Source organism: Maylandia zebra, linkage group LG12 (assembly GCF_041146795.1).
Source record: "Maylandia zebra isolate NMK-2024a linkage group LG12, Mzebra_GT3a, whole genome shotgun sequence".
Lineage (NCBI taxonomy): Eukaryota > Metazoa > Chordata > Actinopteri > Cichliformes > Cichlidae > Maylandia > Maylandia zebra.
Window position 1 is genome coordinate 37,300,491 of NC_135178.1, and position 19,844 is coordinate 37,320,334.

At 40.4% G+C, this 19,844-nt stretch overlaps 1 protein-coding gene across 1 annotated transcript in view; it reads left to right on the forward strand.

The window, feature by feature from the left end:
* The first annotated feature begins 580 nt into the window (after positions 1-580).
* Positions 581-19,844, forward strand: part of npffr2a (neuropeptide FF receptor 2a) — a 32,943-nt gene continuing 13,679 nt past the window's right edge. The window contains exons 1-3 of the mRNA XM_004555633.4: positions 581-778; positions 8,692-9,026; positions 17,051-17,150. Coding sequence (XP_004555690.1) covers positions 8,699-9,026; positions 17,051-17,150 — 428 coding nt within the window. The 5' untranslated portion in view covers positions 581-778; positions 8,692-8,698. The remainder of the gene's footprint in view (positions 779-8,691; positions 9,027-17,050; positions 17,151-19,844) is intronic.

Sequence of the window (19,844 nt, forward strand, 5' to 3'; positions counted from 1 at the left end):
CTTTTTCTAGTTTCACTATTGCTCGTTGATTAGTTGGTGGGGGCAGACAAGTTTCTGTCTTCAGTGCAAACTATGGGCAACCAAGCAAACTGCTGGCACCCAAAGCAATTGCAAGGTTTTGTTGTGCAGCACCCTGATTTAAGGACTGATTTTAGCTAGCACCATTCAGCAACAGACAGCAACCGCTCTCCAACTGGTTGGGGAATAGCCAATTTTCCTAGCGACCAGTGGTTGCCAGGGGAGTGCAGACTTAATAAATTCTGGCATCTCAGGGCTTCCATAAATTTGTTGACCGTGGCTTTGAACATTTTTAGAAAACATCCACATGACTATATGGGGTGTTGTGTGACGGTTCCTGAGGCTATGTTTTACTGCGCAGACCATCTGTGTTCTGCCCCCCCACACTTCCACCATCACAGACAATGACATTTAAGAGTCAGCAGCTGGGCGAGATCGGGGCGATATCACTCAACCATTAGCCCGTTCATCCTCATCCTCTAATCCCACCCCTGCGCCCCCGACGTCACAGCATCAAACACGGCTGGATCTGCACAAATCCCACACTTGCCGGCCGCTCAGAGCGCACCATGTGCCACGAGAAGCGCGCTTTCAGGCGACGCGCTTGAACGTGGATTGGTACGGAGCTGAGTGAGAGAGAGAGACTGGCTTCTTTCTGTTTTTTCTTCGGTTTCATATAAATATGTCTCATTCGGAGAAAAGTAGAAATTTGGACATTTTCTTTAAATGAACGCTGCCCGTTGAGGTGAAAGCAAACAAGGTAGGACAACATCATAAATAACGCAATGGTGAACATTTCAGTGTTTGGCAGGGCGACGTGAATCTGTAGAATTAATTTTCAGTAACTTTTACTTATCTTCAAGCTGAATAGTTAAAACTGGACAGCGTTTAAAGCTCGTTGGGGCGTGTAGAGGCAGGGAACAAGTGCGCATCCATCCAAACCATTATCACCGCGTTTTTGTCCACTGCCTGACAGGACGCTCTTTGTCCAGGAGCGCTCAGTCATTCAGCTCCTGAAGTCTGCATCCAATTCCTCTCCTGTGAGATTTACTGGGAATCTGAAGAAGCGATATTATGTCCTGATTAACTTTAATGTTTCATTAAGTGATGTGCGCATAATGGTTGCACAGTGTGTTCATGGAGCTGTCTGCTCGCCTCGATGCATCAGGCAGAATGCTGCTGGATGGACGCGAACTTAACGAGCTCCTGTGTACGTGTTATCATTATCATTAGTGGGAAAGAGGATCATGCACAGTCATCACTGGGGACTTTTGGAGCTCCATTAGAATTACATTTGAATTGTTTGATTAGTTAATAAAAAAACGTAACTTCTTTTCACCTTTTTCATTAAAATATAAAATTTAACTGGGTTTGACTCTAATTAATTAACTTCTAAACACGTAATGAGCTCCTCTTGTCTCATGCAGACGAAGGTGGAGCATTAAAATCTGAATACAAACGTGCACAATGCAGCTCTATTAATGCCATTACAATGGCTGCTTTTAATACATGCTTAAAGAATGATGAGAAATGCAAAATCTGGGGTTGGTGAAAGATGATGAAGGACTGGATCTGACATTTAAGTTTATTCTAAGCTGCATGTTTGACAAACATTAGAGAAGGCAAAAGGATCTTATTCGTTTTTGAGCTACATTTCCAGTTACACCCTGGATAAATGCACTGTGATCACAAGTTCACCAAAAAATGATCAGTGGCATATTAGGGACATGAACACAGTCTGGAATTCCCTTGCGGCTCCCAGCTCATATGCAGTATCATGTGAAGAGCATGTTTAATGACAGCAGAACCTCCACTGTTTATTGTAATAACTTTATTGTTTAGTGAACATGAGTGAGAGGAGGAAGCTGCTCTGAACGTGGTCTTCTGCCTGCTAAAGGAGAAGCAGTTATGGTTGGATAGTGAGATTAGTGTTTAATTAAGAGGTCACGATCAGTCGATTGAATTTTAGAGGGTTTTTTAACATTAAGATGTAAATTTGTTTTTTCACAAAATGTAAATGTTTTAACATGATAACATGTATTGTTGGGCTGCTGTGGACCACTTAACACAGTACCTCCCCAGTGCAGTAATGTAATTAGTAAAAAACCTTATTTTATAAAGCCTTATTTTAACGCAGATCTTAGTCAGATGACTGAGACGAGGCTCGTTTTGCTGGTCAGCTCTTCCCCTTTCATACTTGTGCTGTTGAAATACAGAGAATTACCCAGATAGAAGGATTGATACACTTTTATGTTGAAGTTCAAAAGCTTTTAGCACAAACCAGAACACAAACTGAGAAGTTATCATGTGATTCCTGAGGTCCACCTAATGTGCTAATGTTGTAAACCCGCTCAACATTTGGCAATTAAACCCTTTCTGATTCTGATTCTAAAACCATGTTTAGATATTTCCAGCTTACAAATGATTTCCTTTGAAATCCAACAATGTTTCTGACTGAAATTTCATATAGTGGTGCTTTCTTTTACCTGCAGTATATCTGCTGTGGAAGTAATTCACTGAAGGAGGAAGACACTTCAGTTGCACTTTATTTTACAGTTCCCTAGTGAAGTGTCACACAGTGTACCAGCGGCATCAAACACAGAAAAACACTCATACACTAACAGATTCAGACACTCTGATTAGAAACCGATCTCCAAAATGGACTTGATTTTGTTGGAGGGTGGGCTGCTTGGAGTGGCTGATATATCTGTGTCCACAGCACATGACTGTCCTGCAGAATTCAGTCGTTTTCGCACTTTTCTCATTGTTATAGGTAATGTGGTGGTTGACAATGTGAACATAGTGTGAAAAGATGGCTTCATAGCTGCACAATGAAGCTTTAAAGTGTAGTGTGCATTAGTATGTCCCCACCAATTATACTGAAGGCTCAGCTGCTGTGGGTTAGCACATTAGGACAGTGACACTGAAGTCCTTGAGTGTTTCTGGGTCAAATTTTGCTTCTCATATGGAAATTAGCATCCAAGTCTACCATAGCTTGGAGCCTGTAACAAGCATTGTTGCCTCCTCCTCACAAACACTAGCCGGCTGAGTGGGGAAAAGCTCTTTTGCCCTTTTCGGCGACTTTCTTCCCAAAGGTTCCTTAGAGCAAGTGATGTCCTTGTAATATCAGTCCTGGGGTAACTGTGGTGCTTGGAGCCAGCATGTGAGAGATTTAGGAGATTTGTGCAGACCAGTGCACAAGTCCACAGTGTGTAACATGCACAAGGCAACCAAAGGTGCTACCTTTTCTAAGGGTTTACAGGTGATAGACCAGCCCTGATTACGCTGGAGCTTAGTGGTGCTGTTGATACCGTGGATCATAACATTCTTGCCTGAAACACTGGGTTAGCCCTAAGCAGCGAGTTCTTCTCGGTTCAGTTTCCATCTTAAGGATAGAACGTTCTCTGTTTGTCAGATTTTCTCATCCTCTGCTCTCGTCCGGGTTTGTATCTGTTTCCATTTGGTAATATTATTAGGAGGCACAGCATCTCCTTTCTTTTCTATGCTGATGACCTCCAGTTTTATCTTCTACTAGAACCTCAGGATTCCCTACAGCTTCTTATGAACTATTATGAAGATATTAAAGCCTGGATGATTAATAACTTAAAGTTATAACTGAGATCATCATCTTCAGTTCGGCCAAATCTAGAAGTGCTTTTGCAGGCTGTTTAAGTCATTTCACCTCATATTTAAAGCCTAATGCAAAAGACCTCGATGCAATTTTTTAAACCCATTTGTTCTCTTGTTAAAAATCATCTTTAAACGCAAATCTTTTTTTGGCTTTTCGTGATCTGGAAGTTCATCCATTCCTTTATTACTTTATGTCTGCTTTTTTGGAGATTCCTGTACCTTGGTGTCACCTGTGTCTTTAAACACGTTAACAGAGTTCAGCAGCTAGATTTTATTGCTGATTTCTTACATTTCCAATATCACATTTGGAGTAACAAGGTAACCATCTTTGCAGTCACTGCTCCACAGCTATGGAATCACTTAATGCTTGAGATAAAAGGAGAGTCTAGGCTCAAAACCACCTTTACTCTCTGGCCTTTCCAACCCACTAACCTCTCATTTGTTGTTATATCTGTAACCCTGCTGTCTTCTGGTTGATGTAGTAGTAGTTATGTACCTGCTACTGAAGGCCACTTAATTCTGTATTCTGCATCTCCACTGTTTACTTTACATTGTACAGTGGAACCCCGACTTACGAAATTAATTTGTTCCTGAGGGTCTTTCGTAAGTTGAAAATTTTCGTAAGTCGAAGCACCCGTCGCGCCTTTTGAATGAGGCGATGCTGAACGATAGGCTATAGGCTAATTGCTAACTAGAACAACAACACGTTGTTCAAGTGGAACAGCGAAGCGCAATTACGAAAGCCAAGGGGTTGTCACATGATTCGGAAGGCATTGTGGGCTCAGCCAATCAGAGCCAGCGGATTTCGTAACTCGGGCAGAAATATTGCCGTTCAGCGCCTTCGTAACTTGAATTTTTTGTTTAACGGGGTATTCGTAAGTCGGGGTTCCACTGTGTTTGTATGTATTTTTAATGTAATTACATTTAATGCAACTGTATTCTTTGCACAGCAATTCAAAAGCTCAATTTTAATTGTGCTGTGTAAATCTGATTTTGTTATACCTGTGAGAGGAAGTAAGAGACGGCCCCTTTTTTAACTTTCTTGGCTGATTACATTTTGCTTTTTAAAAGTTACATCTGCTTATTACAATTTTTTGAGGTTTTTGATTTTCTGAGAACTATAATTCACAGCATACCTAAGAATTTTTATAACAATCTGCAGCAGCTATTAGAACCTGGAATCAAACCTCAGAAAAACCTCAGGTTACTGGACTTAGGTTAACTTTTGTTGATTGATCTAACTGAAAGTGTAGCCAGCTTGCATGAGTCTGTAACTATGTTGCAGTTTAGTTTGCACTGGGCTTTCTATGCGGAGCTGGGCTTTTTTGTGCATTTCAAACAATGGCAGCTAACACTGAGGTGATCCACCTGCTGTTGGACTGATTAAATGTTGAATAAGACTTAACATAAAAAAAGGGTTAGAATCGACAGAGTATATACATGCATTGGAACTGTGAGAAACAGAAATCAGGATGTGGCTACACTGGCAGATTAATGACTATTACATTAGAATTATAATTTATTTGCAGGCTATTAAATCCTACACTTTTTTGAAAATAATATCTTATATCAAATCACAGAAATGCAGAGACGGATGAAGAAGAGCTCGATACTTCTATCAAAAAGGTGTTACAGAAACCATCTGTCAACAACACCATGTGATACACTTAACTGAAGGGGAATTGTTGATCTTGGGTTCAATGATGAAATTGTAAAAACTGTGATGCATCATAAAGGAGACTCAGAAAATGTGATGGGAGGATGACGGTGATTGAAGGAATCAATTTAAGACATCAGCAAAGCACAGGAAGTCAGCTCCAAAGTAATATTGTGTTTTCTTCCATCTAGACTTTCATATTACTCCATGTAAGTAACATCCAATCATGACCAGACAGTTCAAATCATACTTAATGATTCTCAGCAGCTACCCTTATCTGATCCAAATCTCTTCTATATAATTTCTTGAGTAGACGCTATCACAGCTGTTAATTTGCTGTCTGCTTGAAGGCACACGAGTGTGACACTCAGACAGCTGAGAGGAGGCTGACTTTTTCATTGGCCCATTTTGTTGTTCACATATAATCAATAGTTATTTTACTTTTCTTCACGTGTGTCAAATTCAGGTGGACCTACTCTTAGAAAACAGATTAAGTTCTGTACGAGCAGAGAGTAAAAAATGAAAGTGTTAAATTCATAGCTTTTCATTCTAACATCAAACATGATATGAGATACCAGTACAAGGGAGGGAGGCTGTCAAAAGGTTTAAGAGACTGAATAAGCCTGTCAGAGAGAGAAAAAAAAATCAAAAAAAGCTGAAAGACTGCAGAAAGCGCCTCGAGGAGACTGTTGTTGTGATTAAATAAAACTGAATTAAATAGAGGCCAACTAGAGTGGATGACATCTAACCAAGGCAAGACCCTTTTTGAGGGGGTAAGCGTGTCACTGTCAACATTTACAAACCAAAGTTGGCTTAATGAATAGAAACACATTCAGGGTTTATTACAAAGCATAAACCACTGGTTTCACTGAAAAAGAGGAAGATTGCTTGAAACGCTCTAAAAGAGCCTTCACAGTTCAGACAAAGAAAATTCTCTGGACAGATGAAACCAGGATGGAGAAAATTATGGCGGACGAGTTGAACTGGCTCGTGATCCAAAGCATACCTGTCAAAAATGGTGGAGGTGTTATGGCATAAGTATGTATGGTTGCCAGCGGAACTAAGAACGGATGTTTTAACTGCTGATAAAGGTAACAGGATGAAGTGTGAAGTGTACAGGACTATATTCTTAGACAGACTTAGACAAGTGCTGCAGAAGAGTGCATCAGATAGTGCTCACAGCACAAATGGATACTGATCCAAAGTAGACTCAAAAGCAACCCAAGAGTTTCTCACAGCAAAGAAATGGCTTCAACCCAGCAGAGCAGGTTTTCAATTACTGAAGAAAAAACTGAATGCAGAAGGATGTCAGAGTAGAAATGATTAGCCTGTACTTACAACACGTTCACCTTTGAAATGTTTTCGACAGCATACGAACATAAATTCACAATTGCGAGTTTGTTGACTTGGTGGGTAATTTTTTCTTTGGCATTTTCTTTTTCCCTCAACAACCATCTCATCTCGTTTTATAAAACGCAATTAGACAGCGACAGCAGGATCCCACAACAAGAGCTGCTCCAGTGTGGCAATGCTCGGGTTGAAAAAGTGAAGGGGGAAGAAGTGCTCTTTTCAAGTAGCAACACAGATGGAAAATAGGACAGTGAAGTAGCGCGCTGCTGCTGGCACGGGGCCGGTTTGACATGTATTGAAAGAGATGCTGATTTATTTATTTTATTAAAAAGGCTTAAACAAAATGTTGAGGAAAGGTTTGATAATCTCATTTATACCAGAGACTGAAAAGATGGACACAGCTTGGGATCTGTAAAGTGAAACAAGTGGTTGTAAAACCAAGTGCAGCTGTTAAGAGGACGACTGGGAAAACTTAATCCATCAGCTTTTCCAATAACGAGTTTGAGTTGAAAGTTTCAAAGTCTTATTGGACACTTTAATATTTTCATTTTGTACTTCATAATGTACGGATGTACTGAATGCTGACTATACTAAACTACGTTTGAATAATGGCCAATAAACGCCCAGTAGGTAAAAGTTGGACAAGAGTTGGCAGTTTGTCTTGTAATGGGAAGGTTGCTGGTTCGAGCCCCGGCTCCGACAGTTTCGGTCGTTGTGTCCTTGGGCAAGACACTTCACCTGTTGCCTACTGGTGGTGGTCAGAGGGCCCGGTGGCGCCAGTGTCCGGCAGCCTCGCCTCTGTCAGTGCGCCCCAGGATGGCTGTGGCTACAATGTAGCTGCCATCACCAGTGTGTGGATGTGTGGATGACTGGATGTAGTGTAAAGCGCTTTGGGGTCCTTAGGGACTGAGTAAAGCGTTATACAAATGCATTTATATTTTAAAATCAGACTTACTCCAGCCTGGAAAACCTCAGGGGATAAAGTACAAGCAGTTACAACAACGCTGCTCAAAATGGAGCTTTTAAAAAATAATTTATCATCACCTCCATTAAAATAACAGACAAATAAAACACAGCGGGTGATCAGATAACCATCAGATACATCAGCCGACTCGAGCTTTTTTGATAAGAAATGATCAAAATCAAAATGTATCTGCCCACACTCAACATCTGGTATCATGCAAAAATCGCAGCATTGTTGTAACACAATAAAAACCCAACACGCTGCACTGATGTGAGAGTGAAAGGAACAAGGTTTCATCACAGATTTCTCTGAACTTTATCATTCAGCTACAAAGGCAGAAAACTTCTCTTTGAAGAGGTGAGGGTATTTCTTTTACTTTTAGAGGAGCATTATCTTTCTTCATTTTGATTTCTTCCCGTTCTTGTGTAACATTACACATTATAATCTGACAGGATGATATGTTTTTAAGGTATTTTTGTACTCCTTAATGGGTGCTTTTTTAAAAGATTGGGATTAAAACTTTTTGATTAAGCTTATAGTTAAGGCTGGATCAGGTGACCTGAATCCTCCCTTAGTGATGCTGCAGTAGGTCTAGTCTGCTGGGGGATTCTTCTTCACTCACATCTTTTTTGTTTGTTTGTTTTTTAAATACTATTAATCTCTGGCTCACTTCCACAGTGCGTCTTTTTCCTTTCTTCCTCCCTAACCCCCAAGCAGATGGCTGTCCCTCTCTGAGCCTGGTTCTTCTTGTTTTTCCTTCCCACTGTCACCAAGTGCTTCCTCATAGGGTCATCTAATTGTTGGGGTTTTCTTTCCAGTATTGTAGGCTCTTACAGTATGATGCACATTCAGGTGACTGTGACTGTGATTTGGTGCCATGTGAATAAAACTGAAATGATTTACAACACTAGAGAGGGATTCAGTCGTGGTCAACAAACATGTTTTCACCAAAAATCCTTTAACAAACCTTCGATTGCAGGATTTTACTTAATACAAAACTAATCTTAAAATAAATAAATAAATACTCCAGTACCTTCTCATTGCACTTTTCTAACGACTTTTCATATTACAGGGTTAAAATGAACGAAGGATTTGAAAACAACTTGACTCAACTGAATGACAACTGGACGTTGTACAACTCCTCCCTGGAGTCTGTCATACCCAGGAGCAACATCACTTATGTTGGATTTTACCTGCATCAGCCATCCACGGCAGCCATCTTCATCGTGTCCTACCTGCTGATTTTCCTCGTGTGCATGGTGGGAAATGGAGTGGTGTGCTTCATCGTGCTGAGGAGCAAAAATATGCGGACTGTTACCAATTTGTTCATCCTAAACCTTGCCGTGAGTGACCTGCTGGTGGGGATTTTCTGCATGCCAACAACGCTTCTTGACAACATAATTACAGGTGAGCAGACAGTAATAGAGGTGTGTTGCTCTTTTGTGCTATCAGTGGCAACACTACCCAAAAACTACCTGGTGAAATTGCATCAAATTTGAGAGGTTGAGCATGGAGTAGGGAAGAAACTATTACTTTTTAGCACAGAGGAATTTCTGCATGTGGATTCTTATAAATTAGATGATTTATTGCTTCTTGCTTCCTGATAACCCAGATAGAGGACAAACTTCTATTGTGATTAACATCCCGAAAGGCGTATTTAAGCTTCAGTGTGTAGACCGAACAGCAATAATGGACAACAAAATAAAAGGTTGCCAACATGAAAGTTAAAATCTAATTTCCTTGATGAAAGTTTTGCAGATTATCTGCAGAACTCAGCAAATACTAATGAACAGAATCATAACCAGCTACTTACCAGGTTCTGAAGCAGAAAATAACCACTTTTTGGTAGCGATAGAACATCTTAGAAAGATTTGGTATACCCACTGCACACATAAACCTAAATTACAAATGAATGTTAAGGCAGCCGGAGTATGGTAAAATCCAGTCACTGCAGTGGAACCAGATCTGATTCCTGGTATCCTGAAACGGCCACCGAGCAGAAGGGTTAAGGTTTTTCTGTCGTCTTCACTTTTGCCCTGTTTTACCAAGACTTGCTTCACATTTCAGTGATCGCAAAGAAAATGCTGTATGAAAAAAAGTGTTCTCACCATCTTTTCCAGAGTTCAACCAGCCATTTAGCTTTCTACTGTGAAATCACAGCGTCAGAGCTGCTGGCTTTGAGTTGTATTAATGTGGACTACCCAAGTTTTCTGTAGAGCCATCCCTTGCTAAATGAACCTTGTGAGCACTGAGACATGACCCACCGCTTTCTTATCGCCTGTGGTGGTGAGAAACAGAAGAGGCTCGGCAGAGTTGAAATTGTGAGCTGAGATGGAGAAACCGGGGCTTTTTCCACATTGTGCTCCAATTCCGTTTGACAGTTGGTTGCTGATGACTAAATCACACATGAGCAATTTTTAAGGCAAGTGATAGTAGCTGGGGGTTCAGATACTGTCTACAGTTACACATTGAAATTAAATGACTAAAATTTTCCTGACAATGATTTTATGATAATTTACTCTTGGAAAGTGTTTTCAAATTCCTTTGATTCTGATATGAAATGACAGTTTCAAACTAAAGCCCACGAGCTTCTGTATTTTGCTAACAATAAGAATGTCAACTGAGTGACAACGAAATTGCTTTACTCATTTAGAGCAACAATTTTGGATGTATAACGAGAGCGGAATCTGCAATTAGTGATTACAGTTACAGACCAATTATCCACATCTTTCCTCTTTGTAAGAGCAGATATTTGGTATGAAAAAAAAAACATTATAGTCTGAATCAAGAGCCAAACCAGACATGTGAACGTACAGCTGGCTGGAATTCTTTGTGTGATTAAATTCCTGCTGCGATGACATAACAATGAATTTAATCCAGAAATGTAAGGGACGGCTTGCACCCACCAGCAGGAAGCATATTCCAGATTAGCTTTCCAGTAGATTATCGCATTAAAAATTATGCAGAGTTTTAGAAAAATCTCTTTCAGTGCGAACCTCTAACCTCAACAGTTCAAGAATACACCAGTGGGTAAGCATTTGCTGCACTATGAATGGCACTGGAACAGCTAAAAATAACAAAAGCATTTAATAAAATAAAGCGTGTATGCAATCCCAGTGTCATCCATTAATAAAAGAAACCTAGAGGAGAGACATGTCAACGGAGTAGGAATTGAGCTCTGGAATCAACACCTGCCGAGCACAAAATAATAGAAATAACAGGATAGTAGTAATAATAGAAAAAACATCAGTAAAAATTATTTTGTGATGTAGCTTATTGGAGAGAATGATGATTACATTTGGCTAATAATAGCAAGATTTTTGCACTTGTGCAACTTGGATATATCCATATCTGCAGGGGAACAAACGTCTTGCACAGAAGAAGCCTAATGTGTAAACACTGAACCCAGGAGATACAAGTATACCGACCCCTGCTCGCCACCTCTCACTGAGGACGACTTTACAGACCGTCTTTAGGACATAGGCTTCAAAACCCGAGCTGTGCGTTGAAGAAAGCATGACTATATACAACTGGCATCTCTCAGCCTGGTGCAATAGCTCCAGCTGCTGCTGTTCGAAGTGCCAAGAACCAGTTTGGATCTGACTGCCCAGACCTCCCCCCCGACTGCTTCCCCATTCATATTGCATCAGACACCAGTGGACCCCCCAGCCAGTAGGAAGGGTGATTGGCAGGGCTGGCCTATGGGGCTGTCTCTGGTTGAGGTCAAGTATTGACCAAACTCAGGTCATCTGCAGAGCACGTCTCCATACAGAAATCTAAAATATTTGATTAGGCTTCATCAGATATGGATTTTAAAAGGATTACACTTTGGTGGGAGGTGCATGCTTATAGGTCATAATTAAGCGGGGATCCTGATTGCTTTCCAGAATGCATTAGCCTTTGCAAAGGATGTACCACCCGAGAGCTTTACATTACCTGACTCTCTTATCAGCAAGATTATAGAAAAAATGAAATGTGGATATACCATCTTATTATGTGACGCCACCTGCAGCCATAACTGTTTTTGATCGCTCCAGAAGGTGATTATGTGAAGATTCTGCCAACATTAAGGTGTCATGGCCACACAATTTCATGCAATCATGAAATGATAAAGCGGGATAGGAGACATCAAAATGAAGGCCTGGTTCAATAAAGGGAGGAACAAGTGGCTGATGACCCCGACCACTAGATGCCTGTTGCAACACTTTTATTTTTTGGGTCTGTTCTGAGAATTCATGAGTCAGCTTGTCACATTTCATGTTACACAAGATAGGATAACACAAGATGTTTTAGAAGAATATACTCCAGTAAATTCTCTGCAGTTTCTTTAGTGTGTTATGTTGCATGACCTAGTGGAGAGGCCGTGTTAACAGGGCAAGAAAGATTACCGTCGGCGTCTCCAGCAGATTTTTCATGCCACTGAAGATCCAAACATTTGAGCAGGAAGGGAGCCCAAAGTGATGATCAGGCGAAAAAAGATGGCCCTCTATGTTTGCTGATCGACTGTTGAGATTTGAGTAAAATATCAGTGGACATAATGGTAAATGTGATGCAGCAGACAAAAAAAAAAGGTTCAAGGTGAGTCAAGCTGCAGTTTGTATGAGGACAAAATGAAAGATTCATTCAGACGCCAGCAGGCCAAAGAGCTTTTGGCACAGAGATGAAAATTGAGCTCACTCAGCTGGAACGTAAAGGGCTGTGTCAATCATAAAGTGGGCAGAGCTCATCACCAGTCTGCCTGCACTCCATCTTTCAGTTCTTTCAGTGTTAGGAGTAGGATACAGAGAAATTCAGTGGCATTTGGCCAATAAATCACTCCGACATCTCAATTCAGCTCTGCTTTCCATTATTGCGTCAGAACAGATTAGATGCCATTGTAATCTGTCTGTCTGCAGTTTGCATGTTACTCAGGCTGCATGTATGAAAACATGACCTTATGCATAATTTTTTCTCCTTGTAGCGTAATAGTCATGTGTTTACAGTGATCGTGCACCGAGCTTCGAGTGCAGCCAAGCATGGGCGACCTACAGCTGAGTGATAATGCACGATGCATTCAGGCACAGACAGAGTATGGGAGCCGCTGCTGCTGATACTGCGCTCGTGTGCTGCTCACACCTGTAAAGGCTCAGGGATGTGATGCATATCCTTTTTTGTATGTTAGTTTCGGTTGTCAATGAAAACTCTGGGTGTTTGATTTATATTTAAAATTTCACAAATACCAAAAAGATATATTTCTGTGAAAAAATGTGTTGATGAGAGATTGTGGACAAAAGGAGAAAAGCACAACTTAATTTTGTAGGCAATAATTAAAAGTTAGGACAGGGGCGACAAAAACATGAAAAGTGATAATAATACATTTTAAAAAACACACAGTGGAACATCTGATAACTAAGATGTTAATTAGTAGCATTATTTGGAATAAACAGACATTTCCTGAGAGGTTGCAAATTTAATAGAGACTAGAAGAGGATCACCACTCTGAAGGACTGCGTGTGCAAACGTCTCACAATTATGAAGAATTTTTGGTACATAAACAAGTAAATGTGAGGTTCGGCCTCTCAGGAGCACTCTCTCTGCGATCAGGAAAACAAGTAAAAACTCTAAAATGCAAACAAACAGATGCATAATGCACATTTTCGAAATGCTGATATCTCCTGGGTGCTCAGCACTCAAATCTATGTGAGCTATGAAACTACAGCTAAGCCCTCAGTGGCTGAAAACACCTAGAAATGTTGTTAAAAGGAGAGGTGATGCAACCAGAGGTAACTTGCCCCTCATCTCACCTTTCTGAGACATGTTGCTGGCATGAATTTAAAAATGAACATACTAAAATGTGTTTCTGCATTTTTAATTCACATTTTTTCAGCTTTTTGGAAACGAGACTGGACTCAATGTTAATGGAGGTCAGGGGTCAGGGCTTTAACACAATGAAGTGAAGCAATAAATAAAATGTACAGCTCTCCATTTGACAATGAGACTGTGAAGCTTCCCAACACCAACGAAAAGCAGTGCGATGACGGTTACAGTCATCTTCTTTCAGCTATAGTGATAAGAGGCTCTTGTTTAGCCCATGAGTGCTCTGAAAGGACTGGACTACTCGCAATCTGCCGCAGTTTCTAAGAAAGCTTTCATCTACAGCCCATGTGATGATGCTCTAGTTCACCGTGATTGATGGTATTGAATCTGCATCAGTGCTTACTGGCAATTCAAATTATATGAAAGAGGCATCGCAAGAAGATTAAAGACGCCCAAAATCTGCCTGCTCGTCTGCTCAGCACTGTGAGCAGATTTGGCAGATGCTGTGTAATTTTGGTTAATAACATATTGTGTGTAACAGAAGTGCACTATCGCACTGTATAATATAATTTTGTGAATAGAAATTATTGTAAAAAACAGTAACTGCAGACCTCCAGCAAGAAGGAATTGGTGTTTGAGGATATTTTTTATTATGGAAACCGTAATTAATAATGACACTAGACCGTCTCTGCGTCCAGTATGCGGATGGATGGCAGCTCAGGATATCAGCATATTGTCTGCCTACACAGAAGAAATTTGATGAAAGTGGGTCTGTCTCTGCCTTATTTAGAGTTTTCTGTTCTGAAAGGGATTAAGAAGCTGAGCGTATTATGTAGACAGCTTGTTAATCTGTTTATTCCTTAAAAAATGAAAGAAAGGAAGACAAGGAGGTAAACATATACACAGTGAAATAAAAATACGCTTTCAGTCCAGTTATTTCTGCCATTATATTTATCTGACATCATCCATGTAAGAGAGCAAACTTCCAGATCGTTGTGCTCCCAGCTGTGCGAGGCTTAATCCTCAAATAATTTACATAGTTCAAAAACAAGACTATCCCCTCCTCTTTCAAATCCCTTATTCTGTTTCCTAGATATACATTTTAATATCTTAAACCAGTAACAGAGATATGCCTTATGTTATTATTAGAAACCGAAAAGAAAAATTATTTCATTAATTTTTTTGTATTTCATTTTGATCAATTAATTTTAATTTCAGCAGGTGGTATCACACTCGAACAGATTGAACACGGACTGAACAGTGGGAAATACATGATTTAAACCTCCCTATACCACAAAATATTTTTTTTCATTGTAAATAGCTGTGTTATACTTGGTGAGACTCTAGAACTTAAAGAAATATACATATTTTTTTAATTATTAGTAATTGTTTGTATGTACTGTTAACATATACTGTTTTATCAAACAGCCTGAGCTTATTAATATTAAAAACATTTCACCGTAATTTTGACAATAATTCTAACAATGTTTTGACATTTTGTTAAAATTAAAAGTACGGTATGTTTTAGGTAATATACAGTTGTAAATCGTAAATTCAAATGAAAAAAGCAGGAAAGATTGCCATTCATACAGAGTTATTATGTAAATTGTAGTGTGATTCATTGTAAATAATGTTACAGATTTTTCCTGTTGTTTTCAAAGACAATGTGCCATATTACAGTACATTAATTTATTTTCAACATATTAGCAGTGTAAAAATAAAAGCAAATCACCATTTTTCAATTTACAGAAATGTAATGTCCATATTACAATAAATTACTCTTTTTGATTTAATGGTAATTTACCATTTTACAGTTATTAACTGTCATTTTTATGTACATTTCTTACAGTGAGGTTCATTTTCAAACTCAAAGAGCCCTCATCAGATCCCCCAAAACGTAGTAATACTGCTGGTGGGTGGAGATAGAAACACTATTATAAAGTTCCCTGAAAATCTCGTCCTATAAATGTTTTTCTCGTCACTGTTCAATGCCAATATTTTAAAACTCAGATTTCAACTTCACTAATAAGAACAACACGCTCTGCCAGGAACCCCGTGAGGTTTGTTAGTCTCATTCAACCTTCATCTGGTATAACAATTAATTGCAAGTGCAGATAAATGGCTCATATCAACATCCTTCTAGCCTGCTGGCCTCTCGGGCGCTTGTTTGTGCAGTGAAGCTCCTATATGAATGAACTGGAGAGGGATTCACACGTTTTACTGAATGCTTAAAAGCATTTTCTGCAGATTTTACTAAACTATTCTTGCACAAAGGGCTGATTGAGGATTCCTTGAGTACCGTGTTTCTTCTTCCTGTTCACTCTGTACTGATGATTGTCTGCAGGCATATTAAACATCAACACTGTAGGTGTTACTGTTACCAGCATCACTGATTACGCATTGTTCCCAATCAAAACACTTGCTTATGGCATTAAGACAGTGTTGGGGGTCAGTGTTGACATTGTGGAGGACTATAAATACCTTGGAGTACACATTGACAATAAACTGGACTGGGCTAAAAACACCACAGCACTTTACAGGAAGGGCCAGAGTCGTCTCTATTTTTTGAGGCGACTGAGGTCCTTCAACATCTGCCAGAAAATGCTGAGGATTTTCTATGAGTCTGTGGTGGCCAGTGCGATCCTCTATGCTGTTGCATGCTGGGGGAGCAGGCTGAGGGTCGCAGATGCCAACAGACTTAATAAACTGATCCGTAAGGCCAGCAATGTTGTGGGGATGGAGCTGGACTCCCTCAAGGTGGTGTCGGAGAGGCGGATGCTGTCCAAGATAAAGACAATGTTGGATAACACCTCCCACCCACTCCATGACATGTTGGTCAGTCACAGGAGCACGTTCAGTGAGAGACTGAGATTACCGAAAAGCACCACTGAACGACACAGGAAATCATTCCTGCCTGTGGCTCCCTGTACAACGCATCCACTTAACACACTGTTTGCTGCTACAACTACACATGTTTCTTTTCCAAATATTTATTTATAAGTGACTTATGTATGTATGTATGTATGTATGTATGTATGTATGTATGTATGTATGTATGTATATATGTATGTATGTATGTATATATATGTATATATTGTACTATTCTTAGTTAGCGTATTGTCTGTCTTGTCTTAATGTTGGTTTAAAATGGAGCACTGTAACAAAAAATAATTTCCCCCAGGGATCAATAAAGTATTCTGATTCTGATTCTGATTCTGAAGACAAATCCCCTCAGCTTCAGCGTACACTGGTGAGTTTGTGGGTGTAATCTTTGTTTTCTCGTTTCTTATTCTTCTCCAGAATTTACATAGGTACTGGAAAACTATCATATAGAGCAGTCGTGCCTCTCAGGCCTTTGCATACATGTGGGTCGCATAATTAAGACTAACCGGCAGTGTTTAACACTATGGTCTGGATTATTAAAAGGTTGTTTTGAAAAGTGTTTCCTAAATGGCCTTCTGGCTTTTTCAGAACTCACTGGTTAAATATTTCTTAGAGGAACTGATGGTTTCTTCTGTGTCCCAGAAGTATGCCATTACATGAGAGTCACAGCCTGGGGCTACAGTCATCATGCCAACTGTCACAGTTTGTTGTCTCAGTAGTAAATCAGCTGAGTGCATCTCTCTTGTCAACAGGATGGCCTTTCGGAAGCTTGGTCTGCAAAATGAGCGGCATGGTTCAAGGCATCTCTGTGTCAGCTTCTGTCTTCACGCTCGTCGCTATTGCTGTTGACAGGTAACGTAGATGTATTTTATCTTTTAAGCTGCTTTTGAAAAATATAAAGGTCGCAGCGTCTTTTATGCAATTTGTTCAATATGTGCTTTCCATGAATTTGTGTAATTAAGTACTTTGAAGTCCTGTCATGATCCTGGGCTTTTTGTGAGCTTGTGATTCCTTTTAGTTGTAAGAGTCTCTCGTTTGGAATCTGTTTGTACTATTTTTATATTCTCGTCCTCCTTTGTCATCCCTCTGTCTCCTCAGTCATGTCCCCCCATCTGTTTGGATTTCTTTTTCTATGTCAGTTCGGTGTTTCTTGTTTCGTGTCAAGTTTGTATATATCAGTCAGTCACCTGTTCACTTAGTTCCTGTTTAATTTGCCAGTCCCTTGTCTCATGTGCTTTGCGTGTAGCTTTGTTTCACTCTGACTTAGCTCAGCTGTGTTTCCCCGGTGCGTTACATCTCCCAGATTACCTCTTGTGTATTTGAGCCTTCAGTTCTCCTGCAGTTCCACCCCCAGCTTTATTTAAAACAGTCTTTTAGAGTGAATGATATCATTAAGCTTATGACAAAGCTCAGATGGGTAATAATAATAATAATAATAATAATAATAATAATAATAATGGGGTGCCGAGAGAAGAACTGTGGTACTGCATGAGGAAGTCAGAGGTATGTGAGGGGGCATAGGAAAGACAGTGGTACAGTGTGAGGAGTGACAGATGAGTTTAAGTTGAGTGTGGGATCGTTTGTAGTAGGGATGGACAGGTTGACAAGTGAGGCTATGCAGGAGTTTCTGTGGACTATGATGTTTGCAGACAACTTTGAGATCTGCAGTGAGAGTTGGAAGCAGATGGAGGAGAATCTGTAGCGGGGAGGTATGCTCTGGAGAGAAGGGGAAGGAAGGTCTGCAGAAGCAAAACAGAATACATGTGTGTGAATGACAGGGACGCAGAAGCAAAGGTGAACATGTAAGGAGTAGAGATATTGAAGGTGGATGAAATGAAATACCTGGGGTCAAGCATCCAAAGCGATGGGCAGTAAACAAGAGAGGCGAAGAAGAGTGCACAGGCAGGGTGGAGCAGGTGGAGATGAGTGTCCTTCTATCACAAGAGTGAAAGGGAAGGTTTATAAAATGGTAGGAAGACCTGCTGTGGTGATGGCACTGATAAAAAGACAAGAGGTCAAGCTGAAGATAGTAAAACTTAATTTGGACAGACCAGGAAGGACAGGATTAGAGGGACAGAGGGCTAGCTCAGGTTAAAAAGTATGGAGACAAAGGTAGAGAGGCACGGGTAAGATGGTTTAGGGATGCTGGAGATACTGGACAAAAGATTTTGAATATGAAGCTGCCAGGCAGGAGGAAAAGAGTGAGACTCTAAAAGCAGCAGCCCAAACAAGAAGACGTTGATGACAGTAGGCAAGTAAATGGTAGTGCTCTGATGCAAAGAAACAGGAAACTGCAGCTTCAGAGTTCTGAGATAATTTTATGGGGATTATCAAAATTCCCATAAAATCCCCTTGTTTCTATACTTTCTGCGGCCCATCTGGCCTGAGTTGGGCACCCTGCTGGCCCCAAACACCACAGATAGCTGACATACATCTATTTGTGTCCTCTAATCGAGGATTACACGCATGTCAGTGACGGAAACAGTGGATCCTGTCTCCTCTTTTGTTATCTCATGTGTGCAGAAATGCACCTAAGCCATCACAGTTAGTTACGTCCTCTTGGTGAGTGTTACAGGAGATTTGTACCATTACAGTAACAGAGTGCATGGGCTGAACAACTACTGAGCAAACAGAGAACCTTTGTCTTCATCCGGTCGTCCTTCTCTCACCAGTCAGGGCAGATGGCCCCGCCCCTCCCTGAGCCTGGTTCTGCCGGAGGTTTCTTCCTGTTAAAAGGGAGTTTTTCCTTCCCACTGTCGCCGAAGTGCTTGCTCATAGGGGTCATATGATTGTTGGGTTTTTCTCTGTATCTATTATTGTACGATCTATCTTACAATATATATAAAGCGCCTTGAGGCGACTGTTGTTGGGATTTGGCGCTGTATAAATAAAACTGAATTAAAAATTGAATCCAACCAGAGAATCGCCTTAATCTAACTTCTCTCAGCCTTTGGGTATTTAATAGCTGAGCTATTATACCAATAATTTTTTTTTCATTCTCAGACTGTTGCTGTTTTTGCCTCAGCAGGAAATGGAAATGCTACGGCAGTGTTTCCCAACCTTTTGGAGCCGCGGCACATATTTCACATTAGAAAAATCACACGGCACACCACCAAACAAAAGTGTCACAAGAAGCATATTGATAATTTTTCACCAGGCACAGTGGAATTGGCTCGGTTTGTCCCCAGTATACCTTTTTTGCTTTCTTCTGACCACTACTCCTGCCTTCATCTGGGTGAGAATTTTCTCCGGGACCAGGTCGGATTGACCACTTTTCCTTTTCAAATATGTATCTATTGCTATTACACGCTGGTTATCTCACTCACAGCATGACATTATGTAATTTCTTCTTTGTCTTCTGTTTTACTGGCGGTTGGCAACCCATTTACAGTTTTTTACAGACGCTAGGACACATGTCTCAATACTTAGGTCACTTTTGCAAAACTCCTCACACAGTGAGCACAACAGAAGTCTATGTGGGCTAAACTGAGGACCAGTTATCATTGTTTTGGCACAAAATGCATTCAATGACTACATCTCTCAAAT